This window comes from Argiope bruennichi, chromosome 7 (genome assembly GCF_947563725.1).
Source record: "Argiope bruennichi chromosome 7, qqArgBrue1.1, whole genome shotgun sequence".
NCBI lineage: Eukaryota > Metazoa > Arthropoda > Arachnida > Araneae > Araneidae > Argiope > Argiope bruennichi.
The window spans coordinates 132062699-132083515 of record NC_079157.1 but is presented as its reverse complement, the minus strand read 5'-3'; the positions used below and the strand labels follow the sequence as shown (position 1 = coordinate 132083515).

The following is a 20817-nucleotide window of genomic DNA, read 5'->3' as shown; positions in this document are numbered from 1 at the left end:
TCTGTCATTTGGAAATTCTGATAACGCTTGATAAAAACCATTATTTGTTTGCATTATTAATATATAAAACGATATCACCTTTTCCATACGCTTTATACTTATCATATCTGTAAACGAACAATACGCATTCCAACACATTTTATAATATTAAAATAAATAGTTTTGAGTTTTTTTCTAATTGAATTACTTATAATTAATTAAAGCGATAAATTTTTAAGAATATATTTGTTCAGTTTTGTTATATCTTGTTATTTACCTTGTAATGAAGCCTTCTTTATTTTTCAGTGTATATTCGAATCGTTTTGTTGACAACTGAGTTAAAACCATTCACAGAACCGATAGATATTTATATTGTGGTAAGTTAAATTCAATCTTTAATTTTTTTGCCTAAATTTACATTTATTATTCTTAAATAAGAATAAAGCAAGCAAAATTAGCCTGACTTTAGTATAAATATAACTTGCATTTATTGTATATACTATATACTTCAAAACCCATGGTAGGTTATAAAGGATTGATTATAAAGACGCGACGGAAGGAAATTTTTGAAGCAATAACCATTTTAAATGAGCTACCCATTTATCTTCTTTAAAGATTAAAGAAAATGTTGATCCGATATTCAGCGTGTTATTTACTTCTTTAAAACTATTGAGACTGAAACTCGCTTTATTTTTTCCACCGTTTTAGGATTCACGAGGAGTCACAATGAAGAGATGGGTTTCTGTCTATCCATTATTAGGTACAGTTATTATTTTATTCTTTTTATTTTTTCTCTCAATCATTTCAGTTTATATTGTAAGAGATGAAACGGCATTTCTGTGTTAAAAATTTTATATCTTAATATCATATTGAAACAAATCTGTAATGTTGCTCCAAAGCACTCTTAGTTCAATCACTTGAAAACTATTTTACGATCATCTCTGTTGGATGCTGATCGGGTGCCAAGTCAGTGATCTTACAACTTGGTAAATTTGGCAGTTTTGGCGACAAAATAAATATTATTGTAAACTTCCAGAATTTTAGCAATTGAGCCAATAGAAGTAGAGAGACGATTGATTGATCCAGAACCGTCTCTGCCCAGCTCCGGGGAACTATAAAAGGGCGGCAGTTTTAAGCTGCAATCAATCAGTAGTGTATAGAGTCGTCGAGAGGATAACAAAGCAACGGCGGATAGTTGGATCAGTCCAGCAAAGAACATGCATTGTGTGGAGCTCAAGCGATTGCTGAACTGAGCCGTGTGCCGTTTCCTGGTGTTTATTGTGGAAGTAGCATCGAGTAGTATGTGAAAGTAGCCAGTTGTGCACTAGTGAGTCGGCAGTTAGATACAGCTAAAGTGAGGAGACAGTGGAGAATTGCAGACGTTCGGAGAGACCGTGGAGTGAGGCAATGCAGATTCCCTCCTTCTGCTGAATTCTGCCTGGCCGTTTCGTGTGCTGTGGTAGTTATTGCTACCAATTACTACTTATGGACTACTGTTTGTTGTAGTGTGCTGCTGTGTGTTGTCTGTGTTCATCTTGGCTGTATATTTGGCGTATTTAATAAACGTCGCTGTTTTCTGCTGAGGACTGCTGATTATATTTTCTTCATAGACCAACAAAAAGGAAAGAGCCCGCTGGAGTGTCCTTAACAATATTATATTTCTTTTATCGAGTGACCTTATTGCATTAAATCAATCACTGAAAAGTTATCAGAATTGCTTTCATGATGATTGAGAAATGAAATGAAATTGAAAATTTTTGAAGAAACATATTTTTTGGCCATAATTTTTATACAAATGCAGCGAAAATAAAAGCAGCTAAGGAAGCCGGTAGAAGAATTCTTCGCTCGATTCCTTTTTATATACTACAACAGATGTTTTATGCTTCTTAGCATACGCAAGAATAGTAAGCATGCAATTTTGACCTTTTGCTAAATGCTATATTTTGTCCAAAAATTAATTAAGATTCGTTGTTCTCATGATAAAATATTATGTTAAAATCTCACTCATTTCACTCGTTGCGTTTTTGTTTTACTTCTTTCATTTATAGTCAAAGTGAGTAAAAAAATGCCCCATTCGTAGCTTCGTCCAAAATTCTTGTTTTTAGCCTTAAGACTAAGTTTCATCCTCCTATCTTATAGCATTTTTATTTCATAAGGTTCATAAAGGTATCGGCAAAAAATTATAATTATAAAAATTGATTTTTCGGGCTCAAGAAAATTTTGAATGAGACGATTCTTCTATATCTTAAGACCAATGTTTACCAATAACAATACTTTCTGTTTTTAGGCTTTATATATATAAGAAAATAATAAAAATATCTTATTTCCATATTATTTTTTTCAATTGCTTTCTCAATGTTATCTTCGTATCACTATCTTAGGGCCATGCAATAACTACTATCAGGGAGTATTCCAGATCTGTGAGCTTACAGAACTGCCGAGTGAGAGGGGGAAATTATATAGATTCTTTGTATTGTAGATTTTTTTTAAAAAAATCTGAAAAATAAATTTACCTTATTATATTTATATTTTCACTTTTCGAGCCAAGAAATGATTTTGTTAATTATAAATAATCAACTACTGTGAACCTTGATACTACATGGTACCTGTATGCAGATCAAAATTCGCTCCATCATAGAGTTCGATGGTAAGAGGAGGTACTCAAGAGACTGGCTTAGTAGAATCCATACATAAAATTAAATCATAGTGAATAATTTGCTAATTAGATTTTAGTTTTTTGAATCATTCCAGTGCGTAAAATGATAGAATATCCAAAAGGCTAAACTTACATTTTAAATTGTGTTTCCTCTGAATGGGTGTAAATTCATTAAAATCTCGAAAACAATTTTTTCTGACGTTTTCAATACTTTATCTTAGTAGCAACATTTCGCAAGTGTGGAAGTCGAAACAATGTATTATAAATGATTGAATCAATGTGCTTAGTTTAAAAATAGCTTATTACATATGCTTAAGTATTTCGTTTCTTTTAGGCATAGTTAATTTAGAATTCGAGCTGCCTTATGACTATCCTGAGGGTTGGTGGACAATCAAGGTCGTCGCCTTAGGACAGACAGAAGAGACTCGAGTTCTAATGGAAAGATGGTTCAGTCATCGGTTCGATGTGAATGTGGGCACCGACGCTTTCATTCTCAATACAGATGAATTCTTGGAAGGTCAGATACTCGCCAATTACACAAGTGTGGCCACCGTCACTGGAAACCTCACTCTGAAAACCTTTTTGAGACCTTTAGGAAAATACAAAGATTTAAGTACCGATTTAAAGGACCGCTATATAGAAGAATATGTGGATATAGTAAGTTCAAAATCACCTTGCTTGTTCTTTTTCTAGATTGACTACAATTATTAGGGTGTCCCAAAAGTTTCTTTCTCATCGCGCTGTGAATGGCCTTATCTGGCTCCGCTAGAGCAAACATGCAGACTACTCTATTAGCCGTTTATGTCATCGGCTTCAGTTGTCCCAGAGCTCTTTTACAGTACATTTCGTTAGCGTCACAGTCTCTTTTAAAAATTTCATCCACAACGTTAAACATGGGTAGCGAAAGGCGACATTTACGGCAAGATATGCTTCATTGTTTCAAAAAAGGCGCCCAAAACGACGGATACGGACCTTATCAAGGCCATGCTTGATGAAAATCCTCGATGTAGTATGCGGAAAATAGTGAGTGACACTAGGATTCCTAAAAAAACAGTGCATAATCACCTAACCAAGATGAGATATGTTTATCTCTGCGAAGTTTGGGCACCGCACTTAATTGACGGTGACCAGACTTATGAATCGCATCTCTCCCAATTTTGGAAATAAGGCATATTGAGGCTTCCTGAGAGATGGAAGAAGACGATACCACAAAAGGGGTATTTTATAAAAAAATAAATAATATCTTAAACAGTAAATATTGTGCATTAATTTCATATTAGAAATAGGAAAGAAACTTATGGGGCAACTTTATACATTTGTCACTTATTTAAAAGCATTTGTTACATATCGGGTGATTAAATATCAGAAATACAAATTGCTAGGGGAGATTAAAAGCACATACGATTGGGCGTATAAAAAGATTTAGTATATTCGAAAGATTTTTTTTTTTTTTTTTTTTTTTTTGCATTTTTAGATAATTTGTGTAGAATAAACATTTTTACGTTATAATGCCTCCAACAAGAAAGTATTTATCTGAAGTCAGAGATTGTCAACATTAAGTATTGCAGCATGTTAGAAAATCCCTTGATAACTACAAGGCATTTGATACATCAGACAAAATTAAATGCATGGGTGAGCTTCAGTTCGAAGGGGGAGGGGCGCTTTCTCAGATGAACAAACCATATATCAAAATGACATACTTACTAACTGCGATCGTTAATATCTAGGATATTTAATTCATTACGAATAATCTTAAATCAAAAAGCAAGCTGTATTGCAAAAAAATACAAAATTTTTATTGGATTCTAGAAAAAGTGAGTATATTTTTATGCCTTGTCCATTAAATAGAATTTAAGCATTATTTAATCCCGTTTTTTTTTTTTTTTTATCAGTTTCATGGAACCTACGATTTCGGCATTCCGTTGTCTGAATTGAGAAACATGGCAAGTCCCGTACCTTTGGAGCATTGTGAAATCGAGGTACAAGCGACAGTAGGTGAAAGATTCTACGACTTCACGGTGTTTGCTTACGGGAGAATTCGAGTGGTGAATTCCACAATTACTTTACGTTTCTTGGGTACAAATCCTCAGGTCTTCAAACCTGGAATGCCGTTTAAGACACATGCAAGTAACATTTCATTTAAATTTGATTGTCATTTATTCATATGTCACTGTTATGTAAAATATATCGAATAATAAGAACAACGTGAAAAAAGGGTGAAATTTGATCGAGTAATAAATTTATTAAAGAAATTATTTGAATCCTTCATTTCTATTTCTAACTGGTAAGGTTTTTGTGCTACTTGTTAGCTACCATTTAAGGCTTTAGATACCTAAAGATTTAAATGTCTTGGTTGTTATATTTGCTTCCACAAGGTAATAAATTTTTATAGAGCTTATAATATAGTCTCAAGCATAAGAAAAAATCGAAACTTGTTTTGATAATGAAAACAAATATTTAAATAAGCATATCAGGCCCACTTAAACTTTGCTTCAGTATTGTCACAATCGCAATAACAACAACTATATTTATATTCTATTTTGATTATATTTAATTCCAGTTAAATCGCTTAGATATAATTTCATGTCTACGATTAAAGTGCTATTTAAAGTGTTATGCTATTTTTAAACATTGCTGCACTTTAGTTGCAATGTTTGGATGCAGAAAATATTTTATCCCTCTAATCACTTGAAAATTGCTTTCTTATTATAGTGTGATGAATAATTTTGCAGAATCAGAGAAATTTTTATTAAATAATCTTCTGCTTATTACACAAATTAGGAAAAAAAATAATCTGCAGAAGCATTTGGTTTCCAAAGACTGCAAATAAGAAATAAACCTGACTAATTCATTATGTTATATTGTGTTATGAAACCCTATAGAAAAAACTACAATATGGGGATATACTGCTGTTTGGTGTTTTTTTTTCTTTGTGTATATTCGAAACGGAAATTTTATTATTTTTTTTTAACTTTAGATAGCAGTATCATATAGTGATTTGGTGTCCTTACCAGAAGAAAAATTGATGTCTTCGAATGTTATCATCAACCCAGTAGCTTATACTGCAAATGGAAGACGAGATCTGGAACAACAAGTTCTTCCTTTTCACATAGACGGAGTTGTGTCTTTGATCATTGACCCACCCAAAAATGCAGAAAAAATTGTAATAAGAGTGAGTATCACTGAATGAATAACACTAGTATGTTTGGAACAGTCAGTGACAAACTCATAGATAATACTAAAGCCAGCGCCAATTATTCATAGTGCTTTAATCAGTGTCATCACATCAACGGCATCACTATCAGACATACACCGATTGCATATAGAAAGTACGAGTGATATGCATCCCAGCTTAATGAGCTAACACAAGTTTTAGTGCTGTAATTAGTTCTACAAAAGTAGCAAATTTGAGCTATCACCTTAAGCTACAAGCTTATCACCATTTCATTAATATACGTTTCTGAATATCATTAATTCTTTTTAAAGCTGTTTGTTTTGTGTGTATGTGTGTCTACGATGTCCAATAAACCTATTGAAGTCGTAATGGTGAGTCAGAGCGCTAACGAATCTCAAATTTTAATATTTTATACAGAAATGTAAAAAGTTTTGTATTGTGCCTCTGTTTCATTTTTGCGAGTCTTTGCCCACAGTATGATTTCTAACGATCATATCGAAAGGTGTATCTTTTTTTTCTGTACTGCTGTTTAAATTTACATAACAGTGGGAAGGTTTTAAACATTAAACACTTTTCAGAAAAAATATAAAAATTGATTCAAGCATTCTTGCATCTGATATTCCAATTTGGTAATTCATTTTCGAAATTCTATAAAGTCATTATTCGAATATTTCTGTTCTATTTGATACAAGAATGATAGAAAAAATACCTTCATTGATTGATTTTTTTAATTATTTTTTTCCAGTTGCCTTGAAAGATTTTTTTTTCGTTGATTAATAAAATTTATCTTAGGTGAAATTTCAGTTCTTTAATGATTTGGGAAGATACTAAGTTAAGAAAACAGAATTTTGATATATATATACATATATATATATATATACACACACACACAGGGTGTTGCCGAATTCGACCGACAAATTCAGAGGGGTGATAGTAGGCATCAAGAGGATAAAGAATCACCATACAACATGGGGTCCCATGTTGTATGGTGATTCCCAAACGACGTTTAATTATGAAAATCGCAAAAATATAGAGAGTCGGAGAACTGCTGGAAACTGTAAAAAATTAATAAAAAATAACAAATAATGTTTTAACTACGAATATTTTTTAAGTGAAAGCGCATTCTTAAAAGTTTTCTTTCACGCTGGTAACATGAGGATTTGATGATCTAGGGGGTCGTAAATTACTGAAAACGGAAAAAGGGTTTAGAGCCCATATTTGCAAAATATTAAAACTTGAAGAAAAATAAAGGCTTGAAAATGTGAGGAGTATTATAGTCTATAGTTTGATATAAGCATGTAGTGTGAGAATTGGGGAGATTTAAAGAAATCCAAGGAAAACTAAAATGGGAACCAGAAAACATCGCTGCAGCATCAGTACCGATGTTCGCAGAGAGCGTTGTCAAATTCGAAATGCAAATTCAGAGCAAGGATAATAGGCATTAAATAGATGAAAAATTACCAGAAAACATACGATCGCAGGTAAAGTTTATTCAGTGAAATTCGCAAAAACAGATGTCGAAAAGACAATGAGTCTGAGGAAGAGACTGGACCTATGAATGCGAGGATAAGGAACAAGAAAATCGAGAAGAAGCCTTCTCGTACGTAAATTTTTCATGCGGTCGAGAAAAATAAAAGCAGCGAGCAAGTATTCATCAATGAGCATTGTAGAATTGATGATCGTTATACTTCATTCGCAAACAACAAGTCAGGTTTAACGCATGTAAATTAAATGTACTGGTGCTCCATCAAGCATTAACCAAATTGTCAGTGTTCCCTGCAGTAAATCTGGAGGAACATGCTGGAAGAAAACAGGGTATTTTTTGCCACTGAGGCGTTCGGGCAGAAGATAAGATCCAAAAGATGATTCTGCCCAGATGTTAATATCAAACTTGTGTTGTACGTTCGACGAGATAGTGGTGTGGGGATTTTCGAATGACCAAATATTCGCATTGTGTCTGTTCAAGACACCTTTTCTCGTAAAGCAGGTTTCATCTGAGAATAAAACTCTAGCAGAAAAGTGTGCATCCTCCTGTGTGAATCAAGCATCTAGCATGCAAACTCCACCGAATTTGTGATTTTCATTGAAAAACTTTACCTGCGACCTCTATGTTTTCTGATAATTTTTCATCTATTTAATGCCTACTTTCCTTGCTCATAATTTGTCTTTCGAATTTGAAACGCTCCCTGCGGACATCAATACTGATGTTGCAGCGATGTTTTCTGTTTCCCATTTTAGTTTTCCTTGGATATCTTTAAAACTCCCCAGTTCTCACACTACACGTTTATATCAAACTATAGACTATAAAACTCCTTACATTTCCAAACTTTTATTTTTCTTCACGTTTTAATATTTTTGCAAATATGGGCTATAACTCCTTTTTCGTTTTCAGTAATTTACGATCCCCTAGATCATCAAATCCGCATATTACCAGCATGAAAAAACTTTTGAGAATGTGCTTTCACTTAAAGAAAATTCCTTGTGAAAACAGCATTTGCTATTTTTTTATTAATTTTTTACAATTTCCAATAGTTCTCCGACTCTCTTTATTTTTGCGATTTTCCCAATTAAACGTTGTTTGGGACCCCATGTTGTATGGTGATTCTTTATCCTCTTGATGTCTATTATCACCCCTCTGAATTTGTCGGTCGAATTCGGCAACACCCTGTATGTGTGTGTGTGTGTGTGTGTGTGTGTGTGTGTGTGTAACAGCTACTTTAAAAGTAAATGAGTTTAAGTTGTTCAGTTCTGCTTATAAATGGACTTTTAATCCAAGATGCATTATCATGTAATTTCAAAATTTAGATTCAATAAAAATTCTGCACAATAGAGCTTTTTTTTTTTTGCAACCAAATTGCAGCATAATAATATGAACTAATATGAATTGGTTAATATTAAAATTTTTGAATCGATGATTAAATTATTGAATATAACTATATCACACAATATTGTGTAACATGTTGTATTGTCTGGAAGATTGTATAGTTAAAATTATATTTTATAATTAAAATTACTAATATTTTTTCATCAAGCTTCATAAATCTCTACGGAGATTTATTTTAGTCTAAAAAATATGATCAGATATAGATTTGCAGTCATTTGCAATTTCATTACAATAGCAAATTAAAACCAAATAAAAATATGACAATATATGCAATGTTTTATAGGCTTATTATGAAGACATGCATGACCCTGAAGCTAGATCACGAGCGGAACTTACAATTTTGACAATGTATAGCAGGCAAGATCGATACCTTCAAGTTTCAACTAGTACAAAAAAAGCTCAAGTAAGTACTGTTTGAAATTTAACGTGGTAAATGTATAAGATATTCATAAGAAGTTAAATTAAGAAGGTTTAGATACCAAGAATGCAATTAGTTATAGATAAATCGTAAACATCAAGAAACGTTTTTGAAAAAAATTTATAATAATGTTGAAAAACAACCGCAAGGATCCAATAATCCCATTTCCCATTCTGAATGTTTTAGAATTAATTTTAACATATCTCTAATTTAATGGCTTTCCAAATGTTTAAAATTATTTTCCATTTGGCATATATCCATATTCAGACAAATCTTCTTTTTTAGTTAGAATATGAAAAATCATTCCACTGAATTCCATATTCATGTATAAGATTATATTCAAACATTTTATTTGGGTTTGTAATGCGATGAGGCACTGTGGCTTAGTTGGAGGCTGCAGTGGCTGTCTTCGAAATCGGTGGGTTTCAAGTTCGAGAATCAATTCCGCTGAAGAATCGTCGTGTAAGCGGGTCTGGTGCACGTTAAATCGTGTGGTGTGGAAGTTTGGAGAGGGGGCGCCAGCACAGGTGTCGTCCTTGCCATCTGATCATGGTTCAGAATTACGAGGTTTATCCCAAAATAGTCCTAGTATTGCTTTTAAACTGGACGTTAACAAAATTAAAACTAGTAATGTAATTTTAACGATTTACATAAAAACAGGTGCATTTTATTATACTTATCGAATATGAAGTGTATAAAGGAAAAGCATTTTATTCGATCTCGTGATGCATCTACTCTTTTTAGACTACCGGAGACACAATTTTTGAAATTATGTTTGTTTGTCTATAAATGCAACAATGAAACAAGTAAAACGGATGAAGTTTAGCATATGATATTTGCATCTAAATTGCAAATTTAATCCATCAAATGGAAATCTGCTTTCTGTATATAAGTTAATATGATAAACCTTAAACTTAAAAAAGATAAGTAAATGAAATGTGGCATTTATTGTTATTGCCAAAGTATAAATTTGAGTTAAATTTTGGCCCTAATCCTTTCAAAGATTGATCCTTCTTTTCCCATTCTATATTTTTGTGAGTACATGGAGAGCGATAACATAAAAATGCTACAAACAAGATAAATGAAACAAGGCATGACGTCTTGACACAAAAATATAAGATCTACATGAAATTTTGGGCTCAGTCATCCAAAGAGAAGGTGTCTAAAATACATACTCAGTTCTCTTCAGCGGCATTTCATACAAATACAGGAGAGAGTTTTATGTCTTTCACTGGTTTGATTTAAATCTGCATATCAAATACTTTTATGTGATTAAAAGAAATCTCCATAGAGCATCAGCGAAATTCAGACAAATCTTCTTTTTTAGTTAGAATATGAAAAATCATTCTACTGAATTCCATATTCATGTATAAAACCCCAAAATATTGAAGAATGCAAGGTCATTCAATGACCTTCCATTCAACGGAGTCATCAAATAGGTATCAGAAAAACATCAATATTTATGAAGTATAAGGCAACAACGTGAACTTATTAGCATTAATACAATAGAAGCAAATATTTATCAGAATATTGTATTATAACTAGCGAATTATCATGACCTTCATTTCTTATTTGGGACAAATAAAGTGAAAGGAAAAATAAGTAAATACAACAAAGAAAAGCAAAACTGGACATTAGGACAGCCGAAGACAAACAATGAAAAAAGGAAGAAAAAGGAATATAGTTATTAAATTAAAAAATTAAATCAGTTTTGTACGAATTTATAGAAACAATAATAGTATGTAATATTTACAAGCAGCAGTACATTCTACTTAGACTGCATATCTAAATATTAAGTAACATTCTAGGAGTTCAATTAGATTCTTTTGTTCATGTTGTATTAACTTTCTGTTTACAAAATATTTGGAGCTTTTTAAATAATTGCCGGAATTCAATGATTTAACTCCCTTCAGACGTCTTATTTTTTAACTGTATTTTGCTGAACCGCATTATTCAGGTATACGGATTGAAAGTTCGCGAGTTTCATTCCAGATCTCAACAACGATCGTTCATTTACGATAGAATTACGATTCAACTACGATCCTAAATCCGTCGAAGTATGCAGGTATGGTAAGAAATCCTGGTAAGGTTGTACCAACGTAGCTATTAGCTTTATTGTCTGATCGTGAAGCCTAACGTTTAAAGTCCGTTGAAAAAACTCTGGTGTAGATATCAAGAACATTATTTCAGATAGGGGTTGAAAATATACTGCATCAGTGAAAATACTTTTAAAAAAATCTCTTTTTGATTTGAGCACAGATAATCTTCATGTAAAAGTGTATCTTGAAACAACTCAAAAGTCTGGCTTTGATTACTTGTATTCACAAAATGTTAGATGTTGTGATTTAGATTGAAGAATATTATGAGTGTTATGTAGAAAAACATATTAATTGTCTGTCATTGTCATAAAAACATAGTAATATCTGTCTCTGTACTGTCGTTTCTCACTTATTTTTTTTCTCTTTTGTCAACGCAGTTTTGAGTTTGAAGTTTATGGCACAAAAACCAGATTTGGCCATCCTGCGCCTAACATATGGTAAAAATTATATTGAAAATGATAAAAATTGAAAATAATATGTAGAGAAGTTGTTATACTACAAATATGAAGAAACAAAGTTAAACAAAAAAATTTAAATCAGTCAACTTAAAAGAAAGGAATGGAACTAGATAAGATGCAAAAATACATATTTGTGTAGAAAATTAAAAATGTTCAGGTGAGGGTATTTTCTTACCCTATCACGCATGTATAAATTTGATCCTCCGAAATAACGTAACCTATGGTGACAGGACATTCTATTAAAATATGAACGACGGTATAATTGACCTGACATGCTGAAAAAGTTGGACACCGTTCATCAAACAAAAGGTGTTCATGGGCGAAACGGGTGTGCGCGATGCGAAGTCGAGTCAGCTTGACATCAAGTTCTCGCACCGAGACAACTGGCCACAAGGTAATGTATGGTTCAATGAAATGTAATTTATCAGCGAATTGAAGATCGCATGATTCTTTGCCATAATAAATGAATAAATAATAATAAATAAATTTCTTCACATTAAGATAGGGGAGTGGTCGTTGTAGACATAAAAAGGATTGCCTTAGCTGCAACATCTGCTATTTCATTACCATTTACACTAGCGTGGTTAGAGATCCAGCAAAAAAAAAACCCACATTACATATTTTTCAGAACTATCAACACAGAAGGAAATAGTATTGACACTTAACATTAAATGGTGACCCAAAGAGTACCTTCTCTCCGATGTTTGTAGGACCTAATAACTCAGATTTCAAGAGAAAAATTATCCTATATCCATGCGTTACTGCTGCTTTATCATTTAAATATGAAATATTCTGTACTTTACAAAGACAATATTAAATGACAGATTAGATTCATATTGAGATAAATATATTCTACCCATCTCTTAATTAGGAATTAATAGGCAAAACATTTGGAAAATTTCAGTTAAATAAAGTTATTTGCTGATTTTTAATTGTGAAAATTTTCTCTGTATATTTATGCCATTCTTAATTAAAAAAGCATGATGTATGAGATGCATATATTTTCATATATATATATATATATATGCATACATACATGCATGATGCATATGAAATATTACATGATAGTCATTTTGCAAATAAATATGAGCTGGTTATTTTCTTTTCACTAAAAACAAGTATTGTTAACTAATAAAATAGTTTCATTTAAGGAAAATATTTAATTGTAATTTTTTTCTGTGTGGCTTTCAACTATCAAAATTTGGAAAATATGAAGGATATTGTTTTGAAATTTGCTATTATAAAAGTTGGCCTTAATTATACATTTTTCATATCTCATGATTTTTTGGATGGCCTATGCATGATCATTTTAATATATGTTGCTAAATATATTATAAAAATAGATTGTCATTATTATTTTCCTATTCTAGGCAGGAGAATATGCAGTATTTCACGTTTGGACCAATTTTCACTTAAAATTCTTCAATTACTTGGTAAGTTGTAATAAGTTTTTTAAAAAATTTAATTCGTTTTATTTTAGTGTAATTTTTAAATATATATCTTTACATTTTGAATATATGTTTAAACGTAAATAACAATATAAAATATTGATGAAGTTAAATTGAAATAGTAAACTTTTTAAATTAAGATTTACAGCTTCAAAATCACTTATCTTTGCTAACGCAGTTTTAACTTTAAAAAGTAGTAATTAATATATTTGGTGTCAATTTTTTAATTTTTTTTCACTTTCTTTCCAAATTAAAAAAAAATGCAATATAAATTTAACTCAATATTGCTAATTACATTTTTCTTTGCACAGGATAGTGATTGAATGTTATTTTATTTGCAGATAAATATAAGTAGACTTTTGATTTATGAATTACTATAAAATATAATTAAAAATCCAACAGTTATGAAATATTGATATTCAATTAAAGAGAATTAAAATGCCTCATTACATGTAACAGCTATAAAAAAAGTGACATTTTTTTTTCGATTTTTTTTCTTTATTTTTATAATGAAACGGGTTATTAATGATAATTGGTATGCAAGACATTTAAAAATAATTTATAAGAATTCTATCAATTACAAAATTAATTTTGATGACCAATATTGACCAAAAAGTTTCTGATTAATTAAAGAGTTTCAGGAAAAAAAAATTGAAACGAAACATTTCCCTTTTGCAATTAAAAAACAGTCATTATTAGACAATTTAATTTTTATCGATATCGTGGATTTTCTTAATAGAATTTAGTAATCAAATTTTTCCGATAAGCAGGCTGTAATCTTTAATTTTTTTTTTCATCTAGCATACACACAAATCATCTTTTAAACACCCAAAAAATTATCATATTTATAGTATTAATTAATTTATTAATTACAAATAAACAAGTTTCTTAAAAATATTAAAATAAATTTACCATCATGTCAGGGAACAAACACATTACAAATACCATATATGAAAGTAAATGCAAAAAATAAGTCAAGCATTTCTGTTAACCTATTTTTAACGAGTTTTAAGGAAAGATTCACTTACCTTTTCAAAAATTAATCAAAATGCTCTTTTCTAAGCCAATTCAACATATAGCCGTGATATATCTTTGACTTCCCTTTGTCTCTCCTAGGTCATAGCGAAGGGCATCATTGTTCAATCAGGCACAGAAAAAGTGTCAGGGATGATTCACAGCATCACGACATTTTCCGTCCCTGTCTCCCCAGAAATGGCCCCTGTTTTCCACATGGTCGTCTACCACATTACGAATGACGGAGAGGTTTTCACCGATAGCGTCGTCCTGCCTGTGGACGCGATCAACAAGCGAAAGGTTAATCTATATCATTTTTCACAAATTCTTTGCCGGCGTCCTGGCCTAAGGGTAGCACGTCTTCCCTCTGTGATCTAGGCGTTCCGGATTCGAGTTCTGATTCGGGAAGGGTTGTTTTTCCCCCCTTTCTCTGTCTGTAAGGTGTGTGAAAAAGTCACCCTGTAAAAAGGGGGTTGTGCAAGTGAGTGCCATCTTCATATGAGATAAAGCCAGACTTCCTCCCTCGGGTGCTCAGGGGTCTTTACCCTCAGAAGCTACTGCACCCCTCATTCTCCGATATCTTGTCTTGGTTTGAATTGGTATTCAATCCAAAGGGGAAAAGCAACAACAAATTGATTTTGTAAAAATGCCAGCTTTAGTTGATAGTGCAACAAAAGCTACGAAGTTCATCAATGTAATTTAATACTTTTAAATATGCTTCTACCGAACAGAGTAATTAAAAAGTAAATCAGTAATTCGCTAATGAATAACGATTGATGTATTCACAAAAAAATTGAAAGGTTTTTTCTTAACTTTCTGGCAAAATAATTCACAATTTAATCTATTAGATGGCTCTACAGTTATCAGAGCAATCTATGTTCAGAAGTATTGTTGTCTAACAAAGTACTATACTTTTTTACAGTACTAAACAATAGTTTATTACTAAAAGCTACGAAAAATTGTAATGAATTTTGCGATGGAAGAAATTAACATTTACAGCCTTTATTCCGAACAACGGTTCTACAGAATTATCCGTTGATGGCATTTACATTTTAAATCATCATAATATAATATTCTAATTTTCTGATTAAAAACGCTGATTTTCTCTTCAGTAAACTCTGTGCATTTTTTTAATATTTATTTACTTGCGAATAAGTGATTTTTATAGTTGTCCCAAAAGTTTGAATCACCCTATATTTGAAAGCCTTTAATATATATGAACAGTAATTATGTTAAATTTAAATTCTCAATGATTAAATGACAGCTGATAAAATTCACGACTTAATATTTATTTACTTGCGAATAAGTGATTTTTATAGTTGTCCCAAAAGTTTGAATCACCCTATATTTGAAAGCCTTTAATATATATGAACAGTAATTATGTTAAATTTAAATTCTCAATGATTAAATGACAGCTGATAAAATTCACGACTTAATATTTATTTACTTGCGAATAAGTGATTTTTATAGTTGTCCCAAAAGTTTGAATCACCCTATATTTGAAATCCTTTAATATATATGAACAGTAATTATGTTAAATTTAAATTCTCAATGATTAAATGACAGCTGATAAAATTCACGACTTAATATTTATTTACTTGCGAATAAGTGATTTTTATAGTTGTCCCAAAAGTTTGAATCACCCTATATTTGAAAGCCTTTAATATATATGAACAGTAATTATGTTAAATTTAAATTCTCAATGATTAAATGACAGCTGATAAAATTCACGACTTAATATTTATTTACTTGCGAATAAGTGATTTTTATAGTTGTCCCAAAAGTTTGAATCACCCTATATTTGAAAGCCTTTAATATATATGAACAGTAATTATGTTAAATTTAAATTCTCAATGATTAAATGACAGCTGATAAAATTCACGACTTAATATTTATTTACTTGCGAATAAGTGATTTTTATAGTTGTCCCAAAAGTTTGAATCACCCTATATTTGAAAGCCTTTAATATATATGAACAGTAATTATGTTAAATTTAAATTCTCAATGATTAAATGACAGCTGATAAAATTCACGACTTAATATTTATTTACTTGCGAATAAGTGATTTTTATAGTTGTCCCAAAAGTTTGAATCACCCTATATTTGAAAGCCTTTAATATATATGAACAGTAATTATGTTAAATTTAAATTCTCAATGATTAAATGACAGCTGATAAAATTCACGACTTAATATTTATTTACTTGCGAATAAGTGATTTTTATAGTTGTCCCAAAAGTTTGAATCACCCTATATTTGAAAGCCTTTAATATATATGAACAGTAATTATGTTAAATTTAAATTCTCAATGATTAAATGACAGCTGATAAAATTCACGACTTAATATTTATTTACTTGCGAATAAGTGATTTTTATAGTTGTCCCAAAAGTTTGAATCACCCTATATTTGAAAGCCTTTAATATATATGAACAGTAATTATGTTAAATTTAAATTCTCAATGATTAAATGACAGCTGATAAAATTCACGACTTAATATTTATTTACTTGCGAATAAGTGATTTTTATAGTTGTCCCAAAAGTTTGAATCACCCTATATTTGAAAGCCTTTAATATATATGAACAGTAATTATGTTAAATTTAAATTCTCAATGATTAAATGACAGCTGATAAAATTCACGACTTAATATTTATTTACTTGCGAATAAGTGATTTTTATAGTTGTCCCAAAAGTTTGAATCACCCTATATTTGAAAGCCTTTAATATATATGAACAGTAATTATGTTAAATTTAAATTCTCAATGATTAAATGACAGCTGATAAAATTCACGACTTAATATTTATTTACTTGCGAATAAGTGATTTTTATAGTTGTCCCAAAAGTTTGAATCACCCTATATTTGAAAGCCTTTAATATATATGAACAGTAATTATGTTAAATTTAAATTCTCAATGATTAAATGACAGCTGATAAAATTCACGACTTAATATTTATTTACTTGCGAATAAGTGATTTTTATAGTTGTCCCAAAAGTTTGAATCACCCTATATTTGAAAGCCTTTAATATATATGAACAGTAATTATGTTAAATTTAAATTCTCAACGATTAAATGACAGCTGATAAAATTCACGACTTAATATTTATTTACTTGCGAATAAGTGATTTTTATAGTTGTCCCAAAAGTTTGAATCACCCTATATTTGAAAGCCTTTAATATATATGAACAGTAATTATGTTAAATTTAAATTCTCAATGATTAAATGACAGCTGATAAAATTCACGACTTAATATTTATTTACTTGCGAATAAGTGATTTTTATAGTTGTCCCAAAAGTTTGAATCACCCTATATTTGAAAGCCTTTAATATATATGAACAGTAATTATGTTAAATTTAAATTCTCAATGATTAAATGACAGCTGATAAAATTCACGACTTAATATTTATTTACTTGCGAATAAGTGATTTTTATAGTTGTCCCAAAAGTTTGAATCACCCTATATTTGAAAGCCTTTAATATATATGAACAGTAATTATGTTAAATTTAAATTCTCAATGATTAAATGACAGCTGATAAAATTCACGATTTAATATTTATTTACTTGCGAATAAGTGATTTTTATAGTTGTCCCAAAAGTTTGAATCACCCTATATTTGAAAGCCTTTAATATATATGAACAGTAATTATGTTAAATTTAAATTCTCAACGATTAAATGACAGCTGATAAAATTCACGACTTAATATTTATTTACTTGCGAATAAGTGATTTTTATAGTTGTCCCAAAAGTTTGAATCACCCTATATTTGAAAGCCTTTAATATATATGAACAGTAATTATGTTAAATTTAAATTCTCAATGATTAAATGACAGCTGATAAAATTCACGACTTAATATTTATTTACTTGCGAATAAGTGATTTTTATAGTTGTCCCAAAAGTTTGAATCACCCTATATTTGAAAGCCTTTAATATATATGAACAGTAATTATGTTAAATTTAAATTCTCAATGATTAAATGACAGCTGATAAAATTCACGACTTAATATTTATTTACTTGCGAATAAGTGATTTTTATAGTTGTCCCAAAAGTTTGAATCACCCTATATTTGAAAGCCTTTAATATATATGAACAGTAATTATGTTAAATTTAAATTCTCAATGATTAAATGACAGCTGATAAAATTCACGATTTAATATTTATTTACTTGCGAATAAGTGATTTTTATTGTTGTCCCAAAAGTTTGAATCACCCTATATTTGAAAGCCTTTAATATATATGAACAGTAATTATGTTAAATTTAAATTCTCAATGATTAAATGACAGCTGATAAAATTCACGACTTAATATTTATTTACTTGCGAATAAGTGATTTTTATAGTTGTCCCAAAAGTTTGAATCACCCTATATTTGAAAGCCTTTAATATATATGAACAGTAATTATGTTAAATTTAAATTCTCAATGATTAAATGACAGCTGATAAAATTCACGACTTAATATTTATTTACTTGCGAATAAGTGATTTTTATAGTTGTCCCAAAAGTTTGAATCACCCTATATTTGAAAGCCTTTAATATATATGAACAGTAATTATGTTAAATTTAAATTCTCAATGATTAAATGACAGCTGATAAAATTCACGACTTAATATTTATTTACTTGCGAATAAGTGATTTTTATAGTTGTCCCAAAAGTTTGAATCACCCTATATTTGAAAGCCTTTAATATATATGAACAGTAATTATGTTAAATTTAAATTCTCAATGATTAAATGACAGCTGATAAAATTCACGACTTAATATTTATTTACTTGCGAATAAGTGATTTTTATAGTTGTCCCAAAAGTTTGAATCACCCTATATTTGAAAGCCTTTAATATATATGAACAGTAATTATGTTAAATTTAAATTCTCAATGATTAAATGACAGCTGATAAAATTCACGACTTAATATTTATTTACTTGCGAATAAGTGATTTTTATAGTTGTCCCAAAAGTTTGAATCACCCTATATTTGAAAGCCTTTAATATATATGAACAATAATTATGTTAAATTTAAATTCTCAATGATTAAATGACAGCTGATAAAATTCACGACTATCTCTATATTCCCAAAAAATGCATAGAATAAGTATTTGCACCATTTGCCTGATCCATTTCTCAATGTTAACTACTTGTTTTAGTTGAATTATCACAGGAATATGGAAATATTAAGTACATGAAAATTGTTTATATATTTATTTTTGTTGCGCTTGTGTATTTATATCTGCATAGAAATCATTGTGAAAATTTCTTTTCTTTTAAAATTATTACTTGAATATGCATCTACTAAATTTTAACTATCAGATTTTAACTTTTCAACTGATTTCTTTAAAAAATAGTTGGTAGTCAACATCATGGCTCTTGCGCCAAAAACCCTAAACAATTCTTTAAAAATATAATTGCGTTTTAAGATCAATGATATATTGTTGTCAATACATTTTCTTTAACAATGTTCATTTCATTTGAGATGTTACAGCGTCGTAATTTGGCATTAGTATGAGAATACCTATTTTATCAAGCAACTGTATAAAAAAATTTGTTGTAAATTTTGTGATGTAATGTTTCCACCATTTCTTAAAAGGAAATTAAATTTTTCAGTATTCAATTGAAGCGCCTTATTAAGCAAAATTTATTCAAAGGTAAGCAGACAAAGAAATAGGACGCAATGAATGCATAGCTTCATTTAAAAATATGCTATCCATCTTTCTTATTTTCTCGTATATAAAGCGCACAATTGTAGTTCAAGGTTATGTGGAACCATTTCATCTATTATCAATGACTCTTTCTTCTCAGCTGATTCAACGACGACAGGTAGGGGGGAAGCCAGTGGGAATGGCCGCCCCCCACCCGTTTTTCGCATACCCTTTCATACAAGTATTATTCCTCTCACCTGGTATAAAATGGTGGACCTCGGATAAGGTCCCTAATTTCTTGAATAATAACAACGATCAATAATTACGAAATATCGGACTCGGGGAGAACTGAAACGTGTAGAGTCGTTCAATTCTCATGTTCCTAATTTTTAATTATGTAACTTAAGTTTTAAGCAACGTATTTTAACCTAAAGTGTTGATTCTATCTTAGAAATTGCTGAAAAATGGTATTTATTGTTACTTATTCATCACTGTGGCTTTTATATTTGTTGAGGAAAAAGGGCTCTTGAGTACAAAAATAATGCATGGAATGGACGTTATCACCTTTCAACCATCTTTATGACATTCTTACGAGAATTTTGTGACGCGAACTGCATGACTTTGTGTGAGCATTATGATATTTTTGTGAGAAATTCTAGTGGCGAACTTCCTGATTTTGTGTAAAAATAATATTCAGAAATATTTTATGCTAAAGATAAGTTAGATTTTATCATCATCATGTTATTTCATTGTAGTTTGTTCTGGATGTAAACATGAAACAAGAACGATCTGGAAATCTTATTGAATTAATTCCTCGACTGACATCCGAGTCGAACATTGGAATATGGGGTTTCGATAGTGATCACATGTCGACACACGGTCGCCAACAGCTCACAGTCACTTCTGTAAGTATTAACAAGAACTTCACATGTATTACTAAAGCTGCTCACATTATTAAAAATAACTATCAAAATGTCTGCCGTATAAACAAGTGCGGAATAAATATATTATCATTACAACATGTATTGTCTCCATTTGTTTCATAAGTAGCAG

The 20817-nt window shown here is 30.3% G+C and overlaps 1 protein-coding gene across 1 annotated transcript in view; it reads left to right on the top strand.

Annotated features, from left to right (window-relative positions):
- LOC129974884 (CD109 antigen-like) overlaps positions 1-20817 on the top strand; it is a 160268-nt gene that overhangs the window by 80023 nt on the left and 59428 nt on the right. The window contains exons 5-13 of the mRNA XM_056087658.1: positions 286-356; positions 688-739; positions 2970-3292; positions 4528-4758; positions 5613-5807; positions 8978-9097; positions 13040-13102; positions 14234-14431; positions 20520-20669. Of these exons, the coding sequence (XP_055943633.1) occupies positions 286-356; positions 688-739; positions 2970-3292; positions 4528-4758; positions 5613-5807; positions 8978-9097; positions 13040-13102; positions 14234-14431; positions 20520-20669 (1403 nt within the window). The remainder of the gene's footprint in view (positions 1-285; positions 357-687; positions 740-2969; positions 3293-4527; positions 4759-5612; positions 5808-8977; positions 9098-13039; positions 13103-14233; positions 14432-20519; positions 20670-20817) is intronic.